The sequence below is a fragment of the Cavia porcellus genome, unplaced genomic scaffold (genome assembly GCF_034190915.1).
Source record: "Cavia porcellus strain 051 isolate PalLab524CR breed Dunkin Hartley unplaced genomic scaffold, mCavPor4.1 scaffold_14, whole genome shotgun sequence".
NCBI classification, from domain to species: domain Eukaryota; kingdom Metazoa; phylum Chordata; class Mammalia; order Rodentia; family Caviidae; genus Cavia; species Cavia porcellus.
The window spans coordinates 74768261-74788530 of NW_026947497.1; the positions used below are offsets into that span (position 1 = coordinate 74768261).

Sequence of the window (20270 nt, forward strand, 5' to 3'; positions counted from 1 at the left end):
TTCAACTTTTTCAAAAATCACTGGACTTGCCAAGTGTGTTTGCGCCTATAATCCCCGCACTCGGGAGGCTGAAGCAGGAGGATTATCACAAGTTTGAGGCCAGCCGGGGCTACATACCGAGTTCAAGGTCAATCTGAACTACATAGCGAGACCTTGTCTCAGAAAACCAAAACACAAACAAAAAAGTGGTTAAATCTCAGACGTTTCATATTAGCAGAAATATATAAGATCAGTAAGTTAAATTTAACTAAACTTTTAGCAGTGCTGGGGATAGAATGACCGCAGAAATTTTTAAACCGAGTTTTAAAAGGACGAATCAAAAGTTAAGTAACAAGATGTCGAGGTGATTGGCATGCTCAAAGAGTAAAGAACAACCCACGCCGTGTTTGGAAAGAGACTTCTTGTTTGCCAGCCCACACTGCAAGGGCTGGGGTCCGGCTGTTCCCGTCTGGTGGTGACCTGCGTATGGCACTGGTTCCTGGACTAGGCTTGTTTGCTGGTGTGGGGATGATTTTATAATTGAGTATGCAAGTTTTTAAAAACTCATGACCACTAGAATTTTTGGATATTTTGTTTGTTTGCTTGCTTGTTTGTTTGGTTAGTTTATTTGTGAGTGAGGGGGGTGCTGAGACAGTCATGCAGTGTAACCCAGGCTGGCTTGAACACAAGGCGATCCTCCTGCCTCAGCCTTCTGAGTGCTGGGATTACAGGTGAGTGCCACCATGCCCAGGAGATATGATAAACAAGGGTATAGCAGAGAGAAGCAAAAGCCAATAAAATAAAATAAAAATTACAAAACCGAACAAGAAAAAATAAAGATGACATAAGGATTTCTTGAAGGTACAACTAAAGATCCAGCCAAAGTTTTCAAGCTAAATTTAAAAAAATACTACTAGAAACTTTAACCTAATGAATTTGAAGATGAGACCAAACATGAATTCCTAGACAGTAAATAATATAATGCAAGCAAGGGAACAGAAAACCAAGTAGATCAGTAATCACCGGAAAATGTGGGGTCGATAGGTAAAAACACACGGCCCCCGCACCACCACGGGTGCTGGCTGCAAATGCAGTGAAGCCATGGCTTCCGTGAGCTCGCGTGCAGTGCTAGGTGCTCAGTTCTCCAGGGTGCCTGGTGCTGGGTGCTCAGTACCCGGGGTGTGCATGGTGAGGGGAGGCCTGGGGGCGACGAGGGTTGGTCACAGGGGCACTGCCCTTGGCGGGAGCCCGCCTCCCTCCCGCCCCACCCTTCCTTCCCCCTCAGGACCACTTAGCTGAGCAGCCAGCCTTTGCCGTCCAGCCTTCCGTAGCACAAAGCTTATTATTTCATGATCTCTCTGTCTCTGTCTCTGTCTCTGTCTCTGTCTCTGTCTCTGTCTCTCGCTCTCACTGTATTTTCTTCACATTACTTTTACAGTGAAATCCTCTTATTCCTGTTTTTTTCCCTGAATTTGCATTTTTAAAATTGATATAATTCACACATATAACATCTATCATTTTGAAGTGTACAATTCAAGCTGGTGTGGTGGCACATACTTGTCATCCCAGCACTCCGGAGGCTGAGGCAGGAGGATCGCTGTGAGTTCAAGGACAGCTTTAGGCATCAATGGGAACAATGCACTGAACCCATTAAGATGGAAACTAATATGTTACTTAAAAACTAAAAATAAGCACAAAAATAACAAATACCTTTCTCGAAGAGTGCACCGCTGCTCCTGGGACACCAAGCTGTGGTCGCTGAGGCCACCTCACAGGCCAGGTCCTTTCTGCATGCACCGTCTCTGGTCCCCAGGGGCCATACTACGGGCTGCCTGCACCTCCAGAGCTGTGGGAGAGACTCCCCCTTGATGTGCGGTTACAATGATGCACACAGGCTGGAGACGCAGTCTGGGGCCTCCTGCCCGGAGCCACGGGGCTGCCACTACCACAGACAGGTCACTGCAGCCAGCATTTGACGACATCCTCGTGGAAGACCTGAGCGGGTACCACCCGCAGTACTGACTGTGAAAGACAGGCTGACATTGCTTCTGGCCTTGTTTGAGGGCTCGAAGATCTGGGAAGATTATGCAGCCAGAGGACTGATACACAAGGGAAGGTCAAACAGGCAGTGAGTGAAGGGCTGGGCAGGTAGCTCAGTGGCATAAGCACCTGCCTGGCAAGTGTGAGGTTGTGAGCTCGTCCCCGGTACCAATAAGAAAAAGAAAAAAATGTAGTGACTATTGTACAGTTTTTAAACATTTTATCACAGTGAAAGACACATGGCCTGAGCCCCCTCAGTACCCGCGACTTGACTCTGAAGGCACTCATCCCATCTCCGGGTGCTTTCTGCAGCAGCTCTGGAGTCCTCTTTCGTGGGTGTCTTTACCAGGTGTGATCAAAACCACTGTCAAGGCTGCAGGCGCAGAAACCGTCACAGTGAACCCCCTACCCACGGCCTCCAGACCTGGCACGCCCTGGCTCATTCCCCCAAGTGACCGTGCAAGGTCAATGTTTCAAATCGATGCAGGACATCAAGGCAGCCAGGACAGCACAAGGAACAAAACAAGTCAAGAAAGCTTTCAGAGGCATCCAAGGGAAAGATGGTCCCGCTTTTTATAAACTATTCTAGAAAGGATGCCTCTGCTCAGTTCATGAAGTCATATCACTTGATACCCAGCCAAAGATAGGATTTTTTTTTTATTTTTATTTTTGTCTTTTTCCTTTTTATCGGTACCAGGGATCGAACTCACGACTGCCTGCTTACAAGGCAGGCGCTTATGCCATTGAGCTAAATCCCCAGCCCCCAATGATAGGATTTTAAAAAAAACTTACAAGTACACAAGTAAAGGTTACTAACAAACAGGTCTTTAAAGTTTTAAACAAAACATTTACAAACTGAATCCAGCAGTATATTTGTAGTTTCCTGCAAGAACACAACGATGAATTTACTGTTCAAAACTTGTAATTTTATTTACCTTTTTTTTAACACACTGAAGGAAGAAAAAAATAAGCATTTTAATAGGACCAATCAACACAATTCAACATTTATTCATGATTTTAAAAAACACTTATTCAACTAGGGCTGGAAATCCCACATTTACTGATGAAATATTTGATTTACAGTCAGGACTTTAAGGGTACTCTTTGAGACATTTCTTATCCAAATGAGCATAAAGGACATAGCCAGTGCAGATACAATTTTTTAAAATAGAAAAATAATAAAAATGATAGATGGAAGATTTCAATAAGCAGCAGCCAATTGTTAAAATTATTGCCAGGTATAAGTATGTAAAAATAAATTTCATTCCTGTATACTGGTAAAAACTTTACAAAATATTATCTTTAAAAAATATATCAGGCTGGGGATTCAGCTCGGTGTAAGCGCCTACCTGGCAAATGTGAGGTTGTGAGTTCGATCCCTGGTCCAAAAACAAACATGTAAAAAATATATCATCTGTACTAAAGACGAAAAGTCAAGAAGAGAGAAAATAGGAATAAATCTAACAAAAATCTGTACAAGATTTTTGGGAAAAGCTCTGAAAGATTAGAAAAGACCTGAATATATAAAAAGACCAAAATGTCTACTGGCAAGAACATTAAGTATTGTTTAAAAAAACAAAAGCAAATTCTTCCACAAATCAATTTATAAACTCAGTGCAATTCCTAGCAAAACCCCAGCAGGGTTTCTCCGCAGAGCAGGACTTGTTGACTCTGAAATGTGGGTAAAGGACCGAGGTGGAAGAAGCTGCGGAGAGGGATTTCCACACAAAATGATCACAGCTCCGTAATGGAGCCGGGGGCAACAGGGCACTGAGCAAATGGGCCACGCTCCGGCTGTGGAATCCAGAAACCAGCACGAGCGTCTGAGGAGACCTGGTAAGTCCCCCCACTGGGGGGAAATAAACTGCTTGACAAATGGGGTGATAGGTATGACCTTCAGCTGGTTCCCCACACCACACCCTGTCTGAAAAAATTCCACGTGAACTAAGCAGGTAAATAGTGAAAATAACACGGTGGGAAGAAAACACAGAAGAGTTCCTTTGCGACCTGAAAGGAGAAAGAAATCCCTTTTTTTGTCGGGGGGAGGTGGGTACTGGGGATCAGACTCACAACCTCACGCTTGACAGGCAAGCGCTGTGCTGCTGAGCTATGCCCCCAGCCCCAGGAAGAAGTTTCTTAAACTAGATGTTTTTAAGAGCGCAAACTCTAATGTTATATTGTTTAATATGACTAGATTAAAGGGAAACTCTTTAGTAGTTGCTGCCTCCAGTCTTGAGGTCCTGAGTCTGATATGCAGAACGGGAAAAAAAGAAAGAAAAAAAGAAAATTCCTATTCAGCAAAAGATAATAATAAACAAGGAGCCATAATTAGGATAACCCCAAAGTATATAAACTATAGAAAGTATAAAAATTATAGAAGTGTCTATATATTAAGAACAATCCTATGACTTAATACAGGAAGGTCATTGTAAATTGGTCAGTGTATATGCATAGCTAGTACCTAAAGAAATCTGATTGTTCAAAAAACGCTTTAAAACAATCTCAACCTCACTACTTATCCTTATCAGGGAAATGCGTAAGTGAGGTACCATCCATACCTCTGGACAGACCAAAACCAAAAAGTCAGACACTAACAAGAGCAGAGCAAGGAAATTAAAAGGAAAAACCCCACAGAAATCCATGTCCATCAACAAAGGAACAGGCATCCAGGCATGGTGCTGCATGCTTGTAATCCCAGCACTCACGAGGCTGAGGCAGGAGGACCGTTGCAAATTCAAGACCAGCCTGGGCTCCAAAGAGAGCTGCTCAGGGCCTGCTGGAACTGCATAGAGAGACTCTTTCTCAAAAAAAAAAAAAACTAAGGAACAGGTAAATTGTGATGTGTTCACACAGCTACTAAAATAAACTAGGGCCTAATGCACCATAGAGTTAAATCTGCAAAGTACTTTATTTAGCTCAGAAAAACAGGGAAAGAACACTACGGCAGCAGCACCCTTTATGCCACATTTTAAAATGTGCAGAGCAGGGCTGGGGATTTAGCTCAGCGGCATAAGCGCCTGCATTGCAAGCAGGCAGTCGTGAGTTTGACCTCCCATACCAATAAAAAGGAAAAAGACAAAAAAAAAAAAAAAAAGTGCAGAGCAGAGCCTTGATGAGTTCAGGGTTGTGGGCACACACAGGAAGGGCACAAGAACACCGTCAGGACATGGGACACCATAATTACAAAGCAGGTTGTCTCCAAGGAGAGAAAAAAAGCCTGGAATTGGGGAAGAGCTCTATACAGGAGTCATCTATTTTATCTGTTGTGTTTTATGCTGTTAATAAAAAAAAAAAGCAAGCAGAGCAAAGCAGAGTTTCTACACATCACCTGAGAAAGTCACCCTCATACGTCCCTGAATGTCTGAAGGTGACAGGGATGAGGTCGGAGCTGGAGGGGACAGGGCATCCCCGAGCGCTGTGCACCCGCTTTACCCACGGCTCTGGCAGAGCCCTGCAAGGTGCTGAGATATTGGATTGGGATGGGCGTTTTCCGTCACGGACACAGACTTCATCTGATGCACGTCACCTCGGTTCCCGCACTTCACCCTTGCCACAAGGGGAGGGGCCATTATTATCCCCACTGGGCAGGCCAGGAAACTGAGGCTGAGCAAGCTGGGAGGGTCCACTGAGCGTGAGGGTGGTTGAACTGACTGTGTTCCATCAGAAACATCTGGACTTTAAGCTGCAGGTAGTTTCAAAATTTGGAAACAAGGAAAGGTGAGTCCGCTGGGCATGTGAAGGTTTCAGCAAGGGAAACTTTAGAACCTGGACACACACACACACACACACACACACACACACACCCCAGGACCCAGCTCCTCTGCTCTGGGGTCAATGGATGCTATTGGAGGATCTATTGCTCTGGCCTACCGCCATGGCCACACTGGGCTGACACCACCCACTGGGTGACACTAGACTGATGAGAATGGCACCTCCAGTTTGAGAAAGTTTGCTCTTACTTTTTACACAGAGGGAAACACCAACTCGAAGTTCTTTAGAAATCCTGATGCTTTAATAATAATCACTATAGTAATCACAGCCGTCACCCACTGGGCATTTACTGTATGCAGGGCACTGGGTTAAGCCTTTATGGGCTTGGTGGCCACTGATGCCCACAGCGACTCATGGGGCAGGGACATTTTATCTCTTTTCAGGAATGAGGGAAGCCAGGCATGGAGAATGTGTGTAGGTGCCCTGCCCAGAACCAGCGCAGTTAGTAAGTGGTGGAGCCAGGAGGAACCCGTAGCTGTCATCTCCCCAGCCCGTGACATCCAATTAAAGCAACAAGGGCTTAACTGCTTTCAATTGGAAGAATAAATGAGGACGTGATACAAGCGCCATAAACCAGACACCAAGCTTATCATTACTGTCGTGAACACCGGTCACACGTTCACTGCTCCGAAAACGCTCGTAAAACAAAGTGGCGCTTAGTTCCAGGAAATAAAAACCAAAGGACCAATTTGGCTGCTGTAAATAAGTGGGAACTCACAGGAGGCCACCAGGATAGGCCGGGCAGTCTCCGCGAGCCACACCCAACGTGCTCTGCTCACGGTTCATTGCTGGCGAGGTTCCCCTGGGACTCACACGAGCACCCTCTCCCTGATTAATTTCCGAAAGAGCCCGCCTATCTTGACCATAGCAAACACAATGACCCCGGCTACGATGGCCTGGCCCGCTAGAAGCAGGACGAACAGAGCCCAGTAGAGATCGTGAGCTCCACCCTCCTCGCCAGCGGCCACCGGCTGGACGCGCTCCCAGGGCTCCGAGCTGCCGGGCACCGCGGGGGGGACCCGGGCGCGGTCGAGCGCGCCCCGCGGGCTCGGACACCAGGGGTCGCCCTCGAGCAACTCCCAGAGCTGCAGGCCGGCGCGCGGCTCCGGGCCGGAGCACCGCGGGGGCTCAGCCCGACCCACGACGCCCGGGTGCTGCCGCAGCCACTGGAGGAACGGCCACAGGCCGCAGTCGCACAGCCAGGGATTGTGGCCCAGCAGGACCTCGGTGAGCCGGGGCAGGGCCGCGAACGCGTCGCCGGGCAGCGCCTCCAGCTGGCTGCGGTCCAGCCGCAAGCGCTCCAGGGAGCTGAGGTTGCGCAGCAGCGCGCGGGGCAGGGAGCGCAGCCGGGTGCTATTGAGGCTCAGCGCGCGCAGGCCGGGCATGGGCCCGAAGAGCACCCCGGGGAGCTCGGCCAGCGGGTTCTCGAAGAGCGTGAGCAGCGTCAGCCAGGGCTTGTGCAGGAACAGGCCGGGGGGCAGCAGCTCCAGGCGGTTGCTCGCCAGCGTCAGCGAGCTCAGGTTTCCCAGGCGGTCGAAGGCGCCGGGGGCGATAGAGCGGATGCGATTCCGATCGAGCTCCAGCCGCACCAGGGCGCCCAGGCTGTCCAGCAGCCCCGAGTCCAGCGAGACGAGCTGGTTCGAGTGCAGCAGGAGCTCCTGGAGTTCGGCCTGGGCGCCGAGCAGCCCCTTGGGCAGGTGCGTCAGGTTGTTCCCCGATAGATCCAGCACTTTCAGCCTGCCCAGGTTCGCGAAGAGGTTTGCAGGGAGCGAAGAGAGCCGGTTGTGGCTCAGAACGAGCTCCTGCAGGTTGGCCAGGTTCCGGAACAGGTCAGGCTCGATGGTGCGCAGTGCGTTGCCGTCCAGGAACAGCTGCTCCAAGAGCAGCGTCCTGTCCAGCAGCGCGCGGGGGAGGTGGGGGATGTTGTCGCGGGACAGCCTCAGGGTTTTCAGCTTGATCAGGTCGTCGAAGGTGCCCGGGGCGACGGCAGAGATGGGGCTGTCGGAGAGGATCAGGCGCTGCAGGACGGTCATGCCGCGGAAGCTGGCGTTGGGGAGGGCGCCGGGGCCCATGTGGAAGAGCAGCAGGTGCGTGAGGTTGGCGGGCAGGCCGAGCGCGGGGACGCGCGTCACCGGGCTGCCCCGGCACTGCGCCGCGTCGCGGAACGGGCACCTGCAGGCCTGCGGACAGGACCAGGGCTGCGCGCGCGGGAGCCCCAGCAACGCGCACATCAGCGCGGTCCGCAGCACCGCCGCAGCGCCGCGCGCCGACCCCGGAACCTGGAGCATGCTGCCGGGTCGAGGTCTTTTCCCCGGAGGCTCGCTGCCCGCCTGCGTGCTGTCCACACACAGCTGAGACGCGTCTGTTCCCAGTAGGGCAGGTCTCCCTGAGGGGGCAAAGGCATGGTTCTGCACTACCGCTTCTCATTCTTGGGCTGATTTTTACTCTCAATTTAGAGCACTGAGACAAAAGCGTTTTCAAACTAAGAAAAGCAGACGCCAATCAATACCCGCCGTTTTATGCCAGGAGTGACTCTTGGCACTGACTCTACGTTTTCAGTAGCTTTTCAGTAACTATCATGTGGGCACGATTACCATCCCGAGCTCAAGGACAATGACACAGAAGCACAAAAAAAGCTAGTAACAAAGAGATCCCAGAATCTGAGGCTGGTACTGACAGCCATCAACAAGGTGCCACTATGATGTTTGACCCAAGTAATACTTGGGGTATACAATTATTTGCAAAATACACACGGTAACACTAATCTTCAAAACATCCTCTACCAAGTTAAATTTTAGTGTTTCTAACACCAAATTTGACTTCCTAAGCACGGACACAACCTTTTCAAATCTTTCATTTTAGAGACGTTTGCCTTACCTGAAATGGTCTTCCAAGCCAACAGGACTGAAAGGCTTAGTTAGGGCTGTGCATGTGATCCTGCACTTTCCAGAGGAAGAGGCCTGGCCCTGCATCTTTAGGATAAGGACGTCCCCGGACACAGCCGGCCACCGGCCCTATCTTGGAGGGCCACATGAAGTGTGCAGTGGCCATTATCTGCAAACTGAGAGACCACACACAACTCAGTCTCACTGTGGGAGCTCAGTGGCAGTGGGAGAGCTTTTCCATAAATGACCTGGCCGGGCTTCTGCCACGCTGGAAAAGCACTTCACAGCAGCTGCACCCTGAGTGAGCCATGCTGCCTTTTCAGGCAAGACTGTGCCAGTTCCTCACCCTGTCTTTTGGAGGTAAAGGTAAGAACTGCTTCACATCTCTGCCCGCTGTTTTAAAACAAAATGTTGATCCAGTTGTGGTGGCACACACCTGTAATCCTAGCACTCAGGAGGCTGAGGCAGGAGGATCTGAAGTTTGAAGGCAAACTGGGCTAGAGAGCAAGACCCTGACCTAATGACAACAAGAAAGTCATCATACCTTTCTGTCAAAATGCAATACTGAAATAATCAACATTAGGACATTTAAGCCAGGCATGGTGGTTCACTCGAGGCTGAGGCAGGAGGGTCATTGCAAGTTCGAGACCAGCCTGGGCTACAAAGTGAGCTCAAGACCAGCCTGAACTGCATAGTGAGACCCTGTCTCAAAAAGACAAAAAAACAAACAAACAAACAAACAAACAAACAAAAAAACCCAGTAAGTGTATTCTGGCTGCACTCCACTGCTTTTGGTCCCTGCCTGGTGGAGGTCAGGAGACTGTCCCAGGACCACTCCTTCCCCAGCTGGGCCCAAGCTCGGTCACCGTGACCTACAGCTAGCAAGCCTTCAGCACACACCCGTGATGGGAACACCATGAAGCAATCTAGCCAGCAGCAGCTTTACTTTGTGGCCTTTTCACAGAATAAGCACCACTTGGGCTTCTCCTGGGAAGCGCTCTGGTGTCCTTCGCCCACCCGCTCGCTGCAGGCGCTCTGTTGTGGCCTTACTAACCCTTTGGGTATCCAGGTGTCCAGCTTCTCACCTTGTCTGTGGTGACTTTGGATGCACCCAGGTCCTAATGGAGGTGATGCTGTTTTCCTTCAGCTTGTCCCTTTTATGTCCATGAAGCCCCCACCCCACCCCATCACAAAGGTTTTCCGATATTCCCTCCATTTTCAGTGTTGTTGTTCCTGTCAGCTCTCAGATCCCCCTGGGGCGGACTTGGTGCATGGTGCCAGCTGGACGTCAGAGGGCTGGCCCTCCCTGAGGATAATGCAATGCGCTAACCTCCTGTGCCCTCTGCGTCCTTGGCTCCAGTGAGGCCTTCGCCCAGCCCAGCCAGCTTGCCAGTCTTCCTCCTGGAGAACTCCAGACGCCAGAAACACCTGCCACCCGGGGGCGAAAGCCGGATACAAACTTGGCTTGTCTGCGACACCTACCACCTTAACTTAGTGCCAGTACCACTCCGTCTTTGTGTCTTCCTGCCCTGAACAGACTGTAAAACCTGGGCCCCTCACTACCCCCCCAGGCCCACCCGACACTGTTTCTGCAGTGTGTCTGACAGATGGAAGGAAGGACGGACGGATGGACAGATGCCCTGGGCCAACGGCACACTGTTCTCCTGTCTTCGGAAATCCCAAGTTCACAAAAAGGAAACGATGATGTATTACACAGGAAATAAACCCAGAGGGCAGTATTCAAATAACGTAAGTATCAAAGATATGAAGACACAGGAAAAAAAACATGGAAATACCATTTAGATTTTTATTTAATAGCTTCAATCAAAAAATTTCCTAAGGTTATTTACAATGCTGAATGTACAATTACGCACATAGGCCTTTTGACAACAGGGTACCATTCTTAAGCAGCAATACAATTTTAAAAATATAAAGATGCAGTATCATTTCTGATAAAAAGTTACTAAAAAAATCCAAAGTCTTAGGGATTCACAAATCATAACAGGAAGTAACTATTAATTTCATGTGCACATAATTATCAAATTTTAATACATTAAAAATATGCGTAAATGCCCATGACTGTACAAAAATTAACATCCTACTTTGTTAAAACCGCCCTATCCCCTCCCTCCATAAACATATAAAAACTTGTTTCAGGTATGTCAAAATCACATGCTTAAGTATCAGAACGTCTTGTGGCGTGTGGGCTCTGCCGCCCAGACGTGCTCTGGTCGGGCCTCACACCTTATGAAGAGTTATCCTGCCGGCCTCGGGAGCCCTGCAGCACTGCTGTCGTCTGGGCAAACAGTTCACATTGCAATGGTTCTGTTCAAATGCAAGGCGGTTTGGAGAGCTGCAACTGAAGGGTCATAAACGACTGGGACTGTGAAAGGCTTCACTGTAATGGTGGCTTAGCCCCGGGATGCAGGATCGCCTGCAGCCCAGCCTACAGCAGCCAGTGCTAGGAGCCAGAGAACAGCACTGAGTTTGAAGGAGCGGGAAGAATTTCAACAACCCTGAGGGAGACACACATTAAAAATCCTGCCATTTATTTAAAAAGTTACAAAGTTACATATCATTATTTAACAATTACTTTCCTGGACATTTCTGTCCTTTAGGTGCATAAATAAAATTTAAATTAGCAATATTTAGCAATCTTAATACATCAAACTAATATATGTACAGATAAGATTTTTAAATTTAGTTTTGTTTACACTCAAATAATTTAAGGTAAAATTCAAAACCAAAATGACTATTATGCACAGTGACCCACAGAGGACTCGGTCTATCTATGGCACTGTGAGCACTGACACCTGGCTGCCCAGGTGTCCTTCAAATGACATTCTCAATGGGACGGACCCACCTGCCGAGACTGTGCTTGCATCTACCCCCACTGCATTCCTTTCGGACAGCAGAGACAGAGGAGCCACAAACCCCTGCGACTCTGAGGGGTAAAAGCCTGCACGTGTCAAAAATAGCTCTTTATGATCCTGCTCTTAAAGATGTTAAATACAATCTAATTGTTTGGATTTGTAAGCTGCTCCTTAGCAATCGCTTTAATTATAAGCTTCAATATTTAAACCAAAGAATAAAATTTACAATTCTGAAAATCACTTAAGAACATTTGAGCATATTTAAAATTAATATAGAAACCAGAAAACAGAGACTAACTACAGAAAACAGCGCTAACTCACAGCCTAAGAGGTCTGAGATGCATAGCTTCATAGAATCACTGGTCGAGAAACTTCTGATCATCTACTGTGGATTATTATGTTACGCATTTCGATGGGAAGCCTGGATTGTATCTGGTAGGAATCACCAGTGGCAGCTGCAAGCAGGCAGGCCCTGAGTGCCACGCACGCCGCTGTTAGCCGACGTCCTTCAGGTCTCAGCAGCACAGTGAGATGCGTTTGGAGCCCAAGTCTGGGTAGCGCCTGGGTAAATGGGACATTTGTGTGGGAAAACAATGACCCGCCAGTGTGAAGTGCACATGCACATGAGCAGTTAAGCAAGACCATAGAATAAAAATAAAAAAGTTTTCATACTTCAGGGCCATCTTACAGTAGGAACTGTCCCGTGTTTCTCGTGACTGTGGGCTGTGCCAAACTGCTGGATCCCGTTTATAATGGCATTTTAAAAGTTACCTTAAGTTCCTTTAGAATTTAAAGACTAACCAGGTAAAACAGAGAAGTGAAAACTACTCTCTGTACTTTTTTGCAAATATCTTAACTTTACTTCTTCAGATTTTTTTCCTCCCAGAACTTTGTGCTCCTCTTTAACAAAACAGGCGTGCTTGGAGCTCTGGCACCACCTGGTGGCACAAAACAAACTGCCAAGCGCCAGCTGCTTTGTTCAAATCCAATGCTCTACTGTAAAAATCTCATTATTGATAGGAGACTTACACACCAAAGCTTAAAAAAACATTCAAGGTAAAATTCTGAAACAAAACCCAAAATTCATTCTTAGCCTATGCTTTTAGGTAATCAAAAATGGAAATAATAATAAAAAGACGCTTAAAGTAATACTAAGCCTGGAAAAAAAAAAAAAAAAAAAAAACAGGAGTGAGGAGGTATTAAAAAGGTAGCTCTACACGTCCTGCCCAGAGAAATCTTTCCTTCTGAGTGAAAAGGTCTGACAACACGGAACTGAAGCAAGCCGGGCTCCACGTCCACAAAGAGACCCTCACCTGCTGCCTCATCATGAAGGCTGCAGTGTGACTCTGCTCACAAAACCTGAAGCTGGCAGCTTGGACAGAGAACAGAAGCTGCATGGAAACCCGAGCTCTCTAAGCAATGTGACTCAGCTCACTCCAGACCCCGAAGGGAGCCAGTGCATGTCACAGAGAGAGCTGGGGAGAAGTACTGCATCAAAGGACACGGCCTTTCCAGTTGTTTTCACTGACAGCCAATGGACACCCATTTTTTATCAATCACACAAGCAAGGTCCATAATAGAAATATGAGTTTTTCTAATAAGGGAGTTGTGAAAGTAAGAGAGGGAACCAGTCTCAAAAAGCCCTCGTTTCTCCTGTATCCAATACAAAGAGCATCGCTGAGGGTAACAAGCAGCTCTGGAAACATGTGCAGAACTTAGGCTGGTGACCGAACACAGATAGGCTGAGCGCTACTGTAAGGACGAGGCCCACACTCTCCTGAGCGCTGGCGGGATGGGGTGGCGTGCTCTGGCGCACAGGATTAGAGAGTCCCGGATGCCACCCTAGTACACCGCAGAGACCGGGTCACTCCCTATGGTGATGACCTGACACGCTCCATTCCCTTTGGACGAAGCTTTGGCTTCTGTTGTTGTCTGGGGCTTCGGTGGCCACTCTGGGTCCACCAGCAGCTCCTGGGCCAGGCACATGTACTTCGCCTTTGGAATCTTCTTCCGACAGTGCAGGGCCGCCCAGGAAAAGCAGCATTTCCCCCACCAATCCACGGACTCCTGAGAAAATCAGACAATTAAAAAACAAAACAACAAAAACCCAGCACCCTACCTGACTCAAGGTTGCTTTTAACAGGTTCATCAGTGCATACACTTGCGCAGAAGAACAAGAGGAAATGACTCCTGAGCATGACAAATAAATGAAAAAATCCATGTTAAAAAGCAAGCTTTCAATTCTTTAGGGACAGATCACTTTTTGCTTTGTTCTGTTTTTGTTTGAGACAAGGTCTCACTATGTAGTTCAGGCTGGCTCTGTACTAATACAGTTCAGGTGGTCTTCAACTCACAGCAATCTTTCTGCCTCAGCCTCCCAAGGGCTAGGATTACAGGTGTGCACCAACAGATCATTTTAAGATTAGATTTTTTTGATCATCTGTGTACAGTTACCCTGTAATTTATTTTATTTTATGTATCTATTTTCTGGCATACTGATAAAAATTTGTAAGTTGCATGTCTGGATTCTATAACAACAAATAGAGCAACAAATATCTTGAGAATAACTTTATTTAGAATATTAATGTTTGATGTGGAAATTCTTCTATTCTTGTCCCTCACTACCCTTTGGCACTACTGCTCCTGGGAACTCAGCCACCGTTGGGGAAGAAGGCAATGGGAAAATAAAAGGTACTGCTAATATCCTCTCTCTAAGCACAAAGAAAACACTGTTAGCCCAATTAGGATAATATCATCTTTCGCTCCAAAAGCCTCTTTTAGGGGCTGGGGATTTAGCTCAGTGGCATAGGCACTTGCCTTGAAAGTGTATAGTCGTGAGTTCGATCGATTAAAAAAAAAAAAAAAAAAAGAATCTACCCAAAAGCCTCTTTAAAACCACAGTTTTCACTGCCAGAAAAACAGTACATGCACTTTGCAACGAGGTTCCTGGGGCGCTCACTCTGGAAGGTGGTCCACAGGGAGGGGTGAATCAGCTACTGTTTGTTCTAATTTACAATCTCTGTCACCCGAGATCCTCCTCATCGGTCCTGAGGCTACTAACAAATGTGACCTTCAGAGTCCCTAGTTAACATCTAGAAATACAAACTTAGCAGACGCCAGAGGTGCCTCAGAGCTCCTCTCAGCTGAACCTGGAAATGAATGCGGGAAGCCCAGTGAGCACGCAGAGACCACAGTTGCAGTCACTTCCAAGCTGCTCAGTTCACATCCTGTTGCTGCTTCTCCTGGGTCAAACTCCAAGCCGATTAGCATGACTGGGCCCACCGCTAGCTCCCCTCTCAGCCCCATGGCCTGGAAGACCCCATCCACACCTGGTGCAGGTGCTAACGGGAGTACCCACATGCCATGACCGAGAGGCAAATCTGCATAATGCATACTTAAAACTTGTTGCTAAGGGGCCACGAACAGCTAAAATACCTTTAGAAGGATGGGGGTTGAACCCAAGGTCTCTGCATGGACCTACCTGCCCTCCTCCTTAAATTCTGAGACAGGTCTCACTAAGTTGCCCAGGCTGGGTTCAAACGAGATCATTCTGCCTCACCTTCCAGAGTCCTGGGATTACAAGCCTGTGCCACTGGGACTGACTCAGAAAGTGTTTTAAATGAAGCTCTTAGAATTTTCCCTATATTCACTTGGGAGATTTTTCTCATTTTATGGAGATGGTAACCAGCTACTCTTCTACTGACATCATCCAGAACATGATAGGCAACTGCAAAGATCTCTGGTTGAGCCTGTCACCAAAGCAACCTGTGCCACACGCTACACCAAGGACAGGCTAAGCTGCGGCCACAGGCAGCTGCACTGCGTTCCCAGGGAAGACAAACCAAAGATGATTCCTCTATCATCAGAATGATGACAGTGTTACTGGACTCCATTACGAGCCCCTCAAATCAAGCCCCATGAAGACAGCACCGAGAGAGGCGGACGTACCTGCCCAGGTTTCCTGGGTGACCATGTGGCAGGCAGCCCAGACCCAGGATTTAACCTAGAGGGCAGCTCACTACCCTGTGTTTACTTTTCTCCAAAGTGTTTCAATTCTTGAGTCCAACTACAGACAAGATCACCATTCCTAAATAAATCTGAAAGCAGTCATGTTTTATTTTACAGGAGGCAGCACTGTTTAAAGGATCATGGGAAAAAGGGTTCATGGTGATTGCTGGCTCAAAAACAAAGAGCAGTGGAGCCCAGCCAGCTCCGCCTGTCTGTCCCCCGAGCCTCCAGGTACAAGGGCAGCAACACACACCCTTGTACGTGTTGGAGGTGTGGAGCCGAGGCTGGTGGGATTCAGACACACACAGCCCTGTGTACCGTGAGGCCCAGTGGTAAAATACAACTAATTTAACTGCAAGCAGAATCACAACTGACTAGGGTACTTTTACGTCCAAGAGTGTATTACTTAAAATTCTTCACCTTTTTATTAAAAATAACGTGCACTCATTTTAATTTTTAAAAATTTAAATTATAAGGATTTCCCAACTCCACTTTTAATTAGAAACATTTTTTCCCCTGTATCTTCATCCTCCCAATTGTCATACATGAAATATTACATGCAAGCACAGGTTCATTTACACACACAAGTGTGCTGCACACGTCCTCAGACACACTGAGGTCACGAGCAGAAAACTGCAGGGGTGACGGGAACAGGGGGTGAGACATCTGAGGGCAATGAGGGCAGGCCAGCACTGTGCACTGCAGCCGTGAGCAGAGGGGAGCAGGGTCTGGCACGAGCACAGGGGCTCCCCAGACTCCCGGGACTAGCCCCCAAAGCAGGACAATGCAGCAGGCACAGCTACTGGACCTCAGGGTTTACTTCTGAAAGGAATGGTTAAGACCAAATTTGTCTACTAGAGCCAGGCACAGGGGGACACACCTGTAATCTCAGCACTCCGGAGGCTGAGGCAAGAGGATCGCTGCAAGTGCAAGGGCGGCCTGGCTACACCACGAGTTCAAGGTTACCCTCAACTCCACAGTAATACTGTCTCAAAATAAATATACACATAACAATTTTAATGCTGGGCATGGTGGCACGCACCTGTAATCCTAGCATTTGGGAAGTGTAACCAGGAGGAACTCTCAAGTTTGAGGCCAGCCGGGTCTACGTAGTGAGATTAAGGCCAGCTTGCACTACAAAGTGAGACCTTGTCTCAAAAACAAAACAGAACAACCCCATCACCACCAACTTTTTTTTTGTTTAATTATTCCTTCAGAGATGAGGTTATCATCTCTCAGCAGAGACACCACAAAGAACTTCAAGGATACTGTGGCTCTAATTCTTAATGGTTTACCCCAGGACCAAATGGCCACTTTGGGTTGGCAGATTCTTTTAGGAGCTGTCTTCATGGGTGACATTTACAACATAAAAGTGATGCTTGAATGAAAAAAATTGTCATAATGGTATCACAGTTTTCATAAGTCTTTTCCCAACCAATCCAATCAGAATTAGCATTCCATCTAACTAAGCTCAAGGCATGAAGGCGACAGTTAACACCTAGATTTATCAACAGTAAAAGCAAGCAGCACCAGCAGGATCGAATCACACTGCAGTCCCATGCCGGCACTACACCTGCTACCAAGTGGCTTTCCGTTCCCACATGCCACAGCCACACAACTGCCTCTGAGGAGAGCAGACATCTCCTCACAGGAGCAAGCTAAGGAAACTCCCACCCAGGTCAAGTGTGACTCAAGCATTTCTGATGACTCTCCTGACCTGAAGTCGCTGGTATACTGAGAGTATTTTTTGTTAGAGAATAGCTATTAACATCTAAGGCTGCTAAAGAACATTACCGGACTATATGGCTCCATGATGGCTTAAGCTGTAATTATCTGCCAATGGCTGCCTTAATTCCACTCAACGGCCATTTATCAAGGACCCCGAGCAGTAAGAAGAATCACAATGGGATCAGCTCGCATGCACAAAGCCTGCTGACCTTCAGTACGCATACACACACAAAAGTAAAAACAAAATTCCTGCTATGAACCTGGTGAGCTACCAATGTTCAGGGGATCAGGCAGGATACCACGTCTACAACGCCCAGTAAAAGCATGGGTAGAGGCCTGTGTGACAGAAACATGACCATCTGGATTGAATTCCATGTCTAATTCTATTTCCTCATCTGTGAGAATTGGTAGCAGAGATTAAAGCTACTCTTACCCAGGCCCAACACAAAGCAGCTGGTAATAGCAGCTGCTGCTCCTCCCTGTCCTGTCCTCCTGTCCTGGACCACTGTGTTAGTCTCATCTCTGCATCCCCCAAACGAGGGATGGGAAGCATATGGCACAAAGGAAAGAGTGCCTCTCCCAAAATGTGATATCCTGGCTTCAGTTCAAGCTCCACCATGCGTGAGATGCCTGAAGGTGGGAAGTGGGTCAGTTTGGTTGGTTTCTGCATAAAATGGCATCAGAAATACCCTATGTCTGTGTGGGAGGCCCCTGGAGGTGGGGCACAGTGCCTGGCAAAGATCTCCAAATGAGTGTCTTGGCCTCCCAATGCAACCATCAAGCTGACGCCTAGTTTGGGGTCTCTAGCTTTGCAGCTTCTAACCCTAACCCACAGTCCCCATCAACACTGTAAGAAAGGAAAGGAGGAAAGGGCCCTTCTTCCCTGACACTAACACAGACGCCGGGAGCTGTAGTCTGAAGACTGCGGGACTGTGTCACGGCTAAGGAAGGGTCCGTGAGGGGAGCGTGGGGACAGTCACAGCATCAGTGAAGTCCTGAGCAGCCAGTCACACTCCCTTGCTTTTCTGTCCACCTTAAGGTGAGGCTCGTTGGCCTTGTCGGCCTGGACACCGGGGCTACCCAAGTCCTGGCCAGGAGGTTAGGTTCTGTGCACCGAAGGACCACTCCTTAGCAGCTCTTCCACCTGTCCCGCTCCACCTGCCAACAGCAGCCTCCTTCCTTCACTGCTCCCACAAACCCTGTCCCTTGACACTGTCAAGTGGTCCTCAGGGACACTCACACGTCCCCTTGGAACTCACCTGATTGGCCCTTAAAGGATCACAAACATAGACATGCTGAAGTAGCAGGTGACAGTAGTGTTGCATTCCACGCTAAGTCACTGTAAGAATTGTCATTCTAGAGCCAGTGATCAAAAGGGTTTTCTTAACCACAACCACAGAACTGGAAGGCTAAAATTCTTCTACCACTGGTTCTCAGATTGATGGCTGGATTTCTCTTTGGGGAAGAGGAAAACTCAATTTAAATTTGTTCCTATGCCTATGCCTTGCCACTACAAATTCCTTCACAGGAGGGCTGGAGCTGAGACCTTGACTTAAACCTCTTAAGTAACAGAGTGAAAGGCATCAAAAGGGAAAACACAGAGAAATGTGGTAAAGGCCGTGAGCATCTAGTACAGCTCAGCATGAAAAAGAGCAGCAGCAGACTCCAGACTCAACCCTTCACCTCTGACCCATCCTAACTTTGCACACACCCTCAAAAGCAGAGGGCCTCTGGGAAAGCTTACCCTATGGCAGCAGCCTGGACACCGGGCCTACAACTTAGCCTAAATAAACCTTGGAAGTTGCCACTGAAATTAAAAGGTGGCTACACTGAAGTGAGTGACCCCACTGAGAAAGGTCTGGCATTCCCTTAACTCTGAGCTTCCCTGACTTGGGGTGAAAGACAGGGGTTCACGGCTGAAAGCACCTTGCTCCCTGCAGAGGAGCAGAGGGTCAGGTGGAGGAGGCTTGAGCTCACTGGCAGGCTCTCTCCAGGCAGCAGATGCACGAGGCTCTGACAAAACCAGTCTGTACCCAGCGTCCTGCCAGTAGGCAAGGAGTTTCACTATCACCAGCTGATTTCTCTTTTTACTCAGACAGCTTGTGACACCTTTCAAATAGTGATTAAACTGACCCCAAAAGTCCTAGCCATGCTTGCTTAAAATGAACATACCATTTTCCAAATGTGAGACACAGACACTGGGGGGGGAGCTAAAAATTAAGGCACATCAGAAACACCTCCTTAAAATTTTGACCTTTAGATTCCAATCCAAAGAGAAAACAGTTTGTTTCAAAACTTATTTGTGTGAGTATTGCTTACCTCTAATGAGACCCAAGAAAACCAGAAACAGAACACAGAGCAGATGGTGGAAGAACTCACGCTCACCTTTGTGGCCCACACCCTTCCACACAGAGCGTTAGAGCTGGGATGGAGACTCAGACACGGCAGGAGTCCTGAAAGGCTCTAACAAATACTTGCCACGAGTTTTCTAGGACTCCGCAGAGAAATGAAATAGGGCAGGGAGAGGCTGAGGCAGCGCATGGATAGCCTAGCGTGCAGGGCGCACAACCAGAAGCGATGACGCGTGAGCACGGAGGCAGGCGCTTACTCCCGACCTGTGGCGGTGGTGCGGTGCTGAAGCGACACTCTCCTTGTCTGTCTCGATTGAACACAACTTTCCAAAGGACCATGTCAAGGAAGAAGCTCTGAGAGACAGTCCAGTGAGGTAAGAATTAAACATGACCAAGTCGTTTCGTTCTTTTTTAACATGCACATTTAAACATCACTCCACAGCGGGGGCAGCATTAGTCAAAAACATGGTTTGATTTTCATATACAAACTTCGCTTAATACCGCAAAAGGCTGGGGGACCCAACAGCGGGCCTGCTGTAACAAATGCAACATCGCTGAGTTCTGATAAAAGGGGCTGCTAAGTCTTCTATGAAATACGGCTTTCTAGACAACTTAGTCCTTCCCCAGATTCAACA

At 48.1% G+C, this 20270-nt stretch overlaps 2 protein-coding genes across 7 annotated transcripts in view; both read right to left on the reverse strand.

Annotated features, from left to right (window-relative positions):
• Positions 1 to 2907: 2907 nt before the first annotated feature.
• On the reverse strand, positions 2908 to 8785 carry Gp5 (glycoprotein V platelet). Its single transcript, XM_063261252.1, has 2 exons — positions 8668 to 8785; positions 2908 to 8176 (listed from the first exon to the last, which is right to left on the reverse strand). Exon 2 carries the CDS (start codon positions 8076 to 8078, stop codon positions 6600 to 6602), a length of 1479 nt encoding a protein of 492 aa, XP_063117322.1. The 5' UTR covers positions 8079 to 8176; positions 8668 to 8785; the 3' UTR covers positions 2908 to 6599.
• Positions 8786 to 10468: 1683 nt separating this feature from the next.
• The window catches only part of Atp13a3 (ATPase 13A3), an 86762-nt gene continuing 76960 nt past the window's right edge, over positions 10469 to 20270 (reverse strand). For 5 of the 6 annotated variants that reach the window (XM_003476955.5, XM_013160225.3, XM_013160223.3 and 2 more), the window contains 2 exons: positions 19900 to 19989; positions 10469 to 13615 (listed from right to left, as the gene is read on the reverse strand). In XM_003476955.5, the coding sequence (XP_003477003.2) occupies positions 13391 to 13615; positions 19900 to 19989 (315 nt within the window). In that variant the 3' untranslated portion in view covers positions 10469 to 13390. The remainder of the gene's footprint in view (positions 13616 to 19899; positions 19990 to 20270) is intronic. The other variant, XM_013160226.3, reaches the window with a different exon arrangement.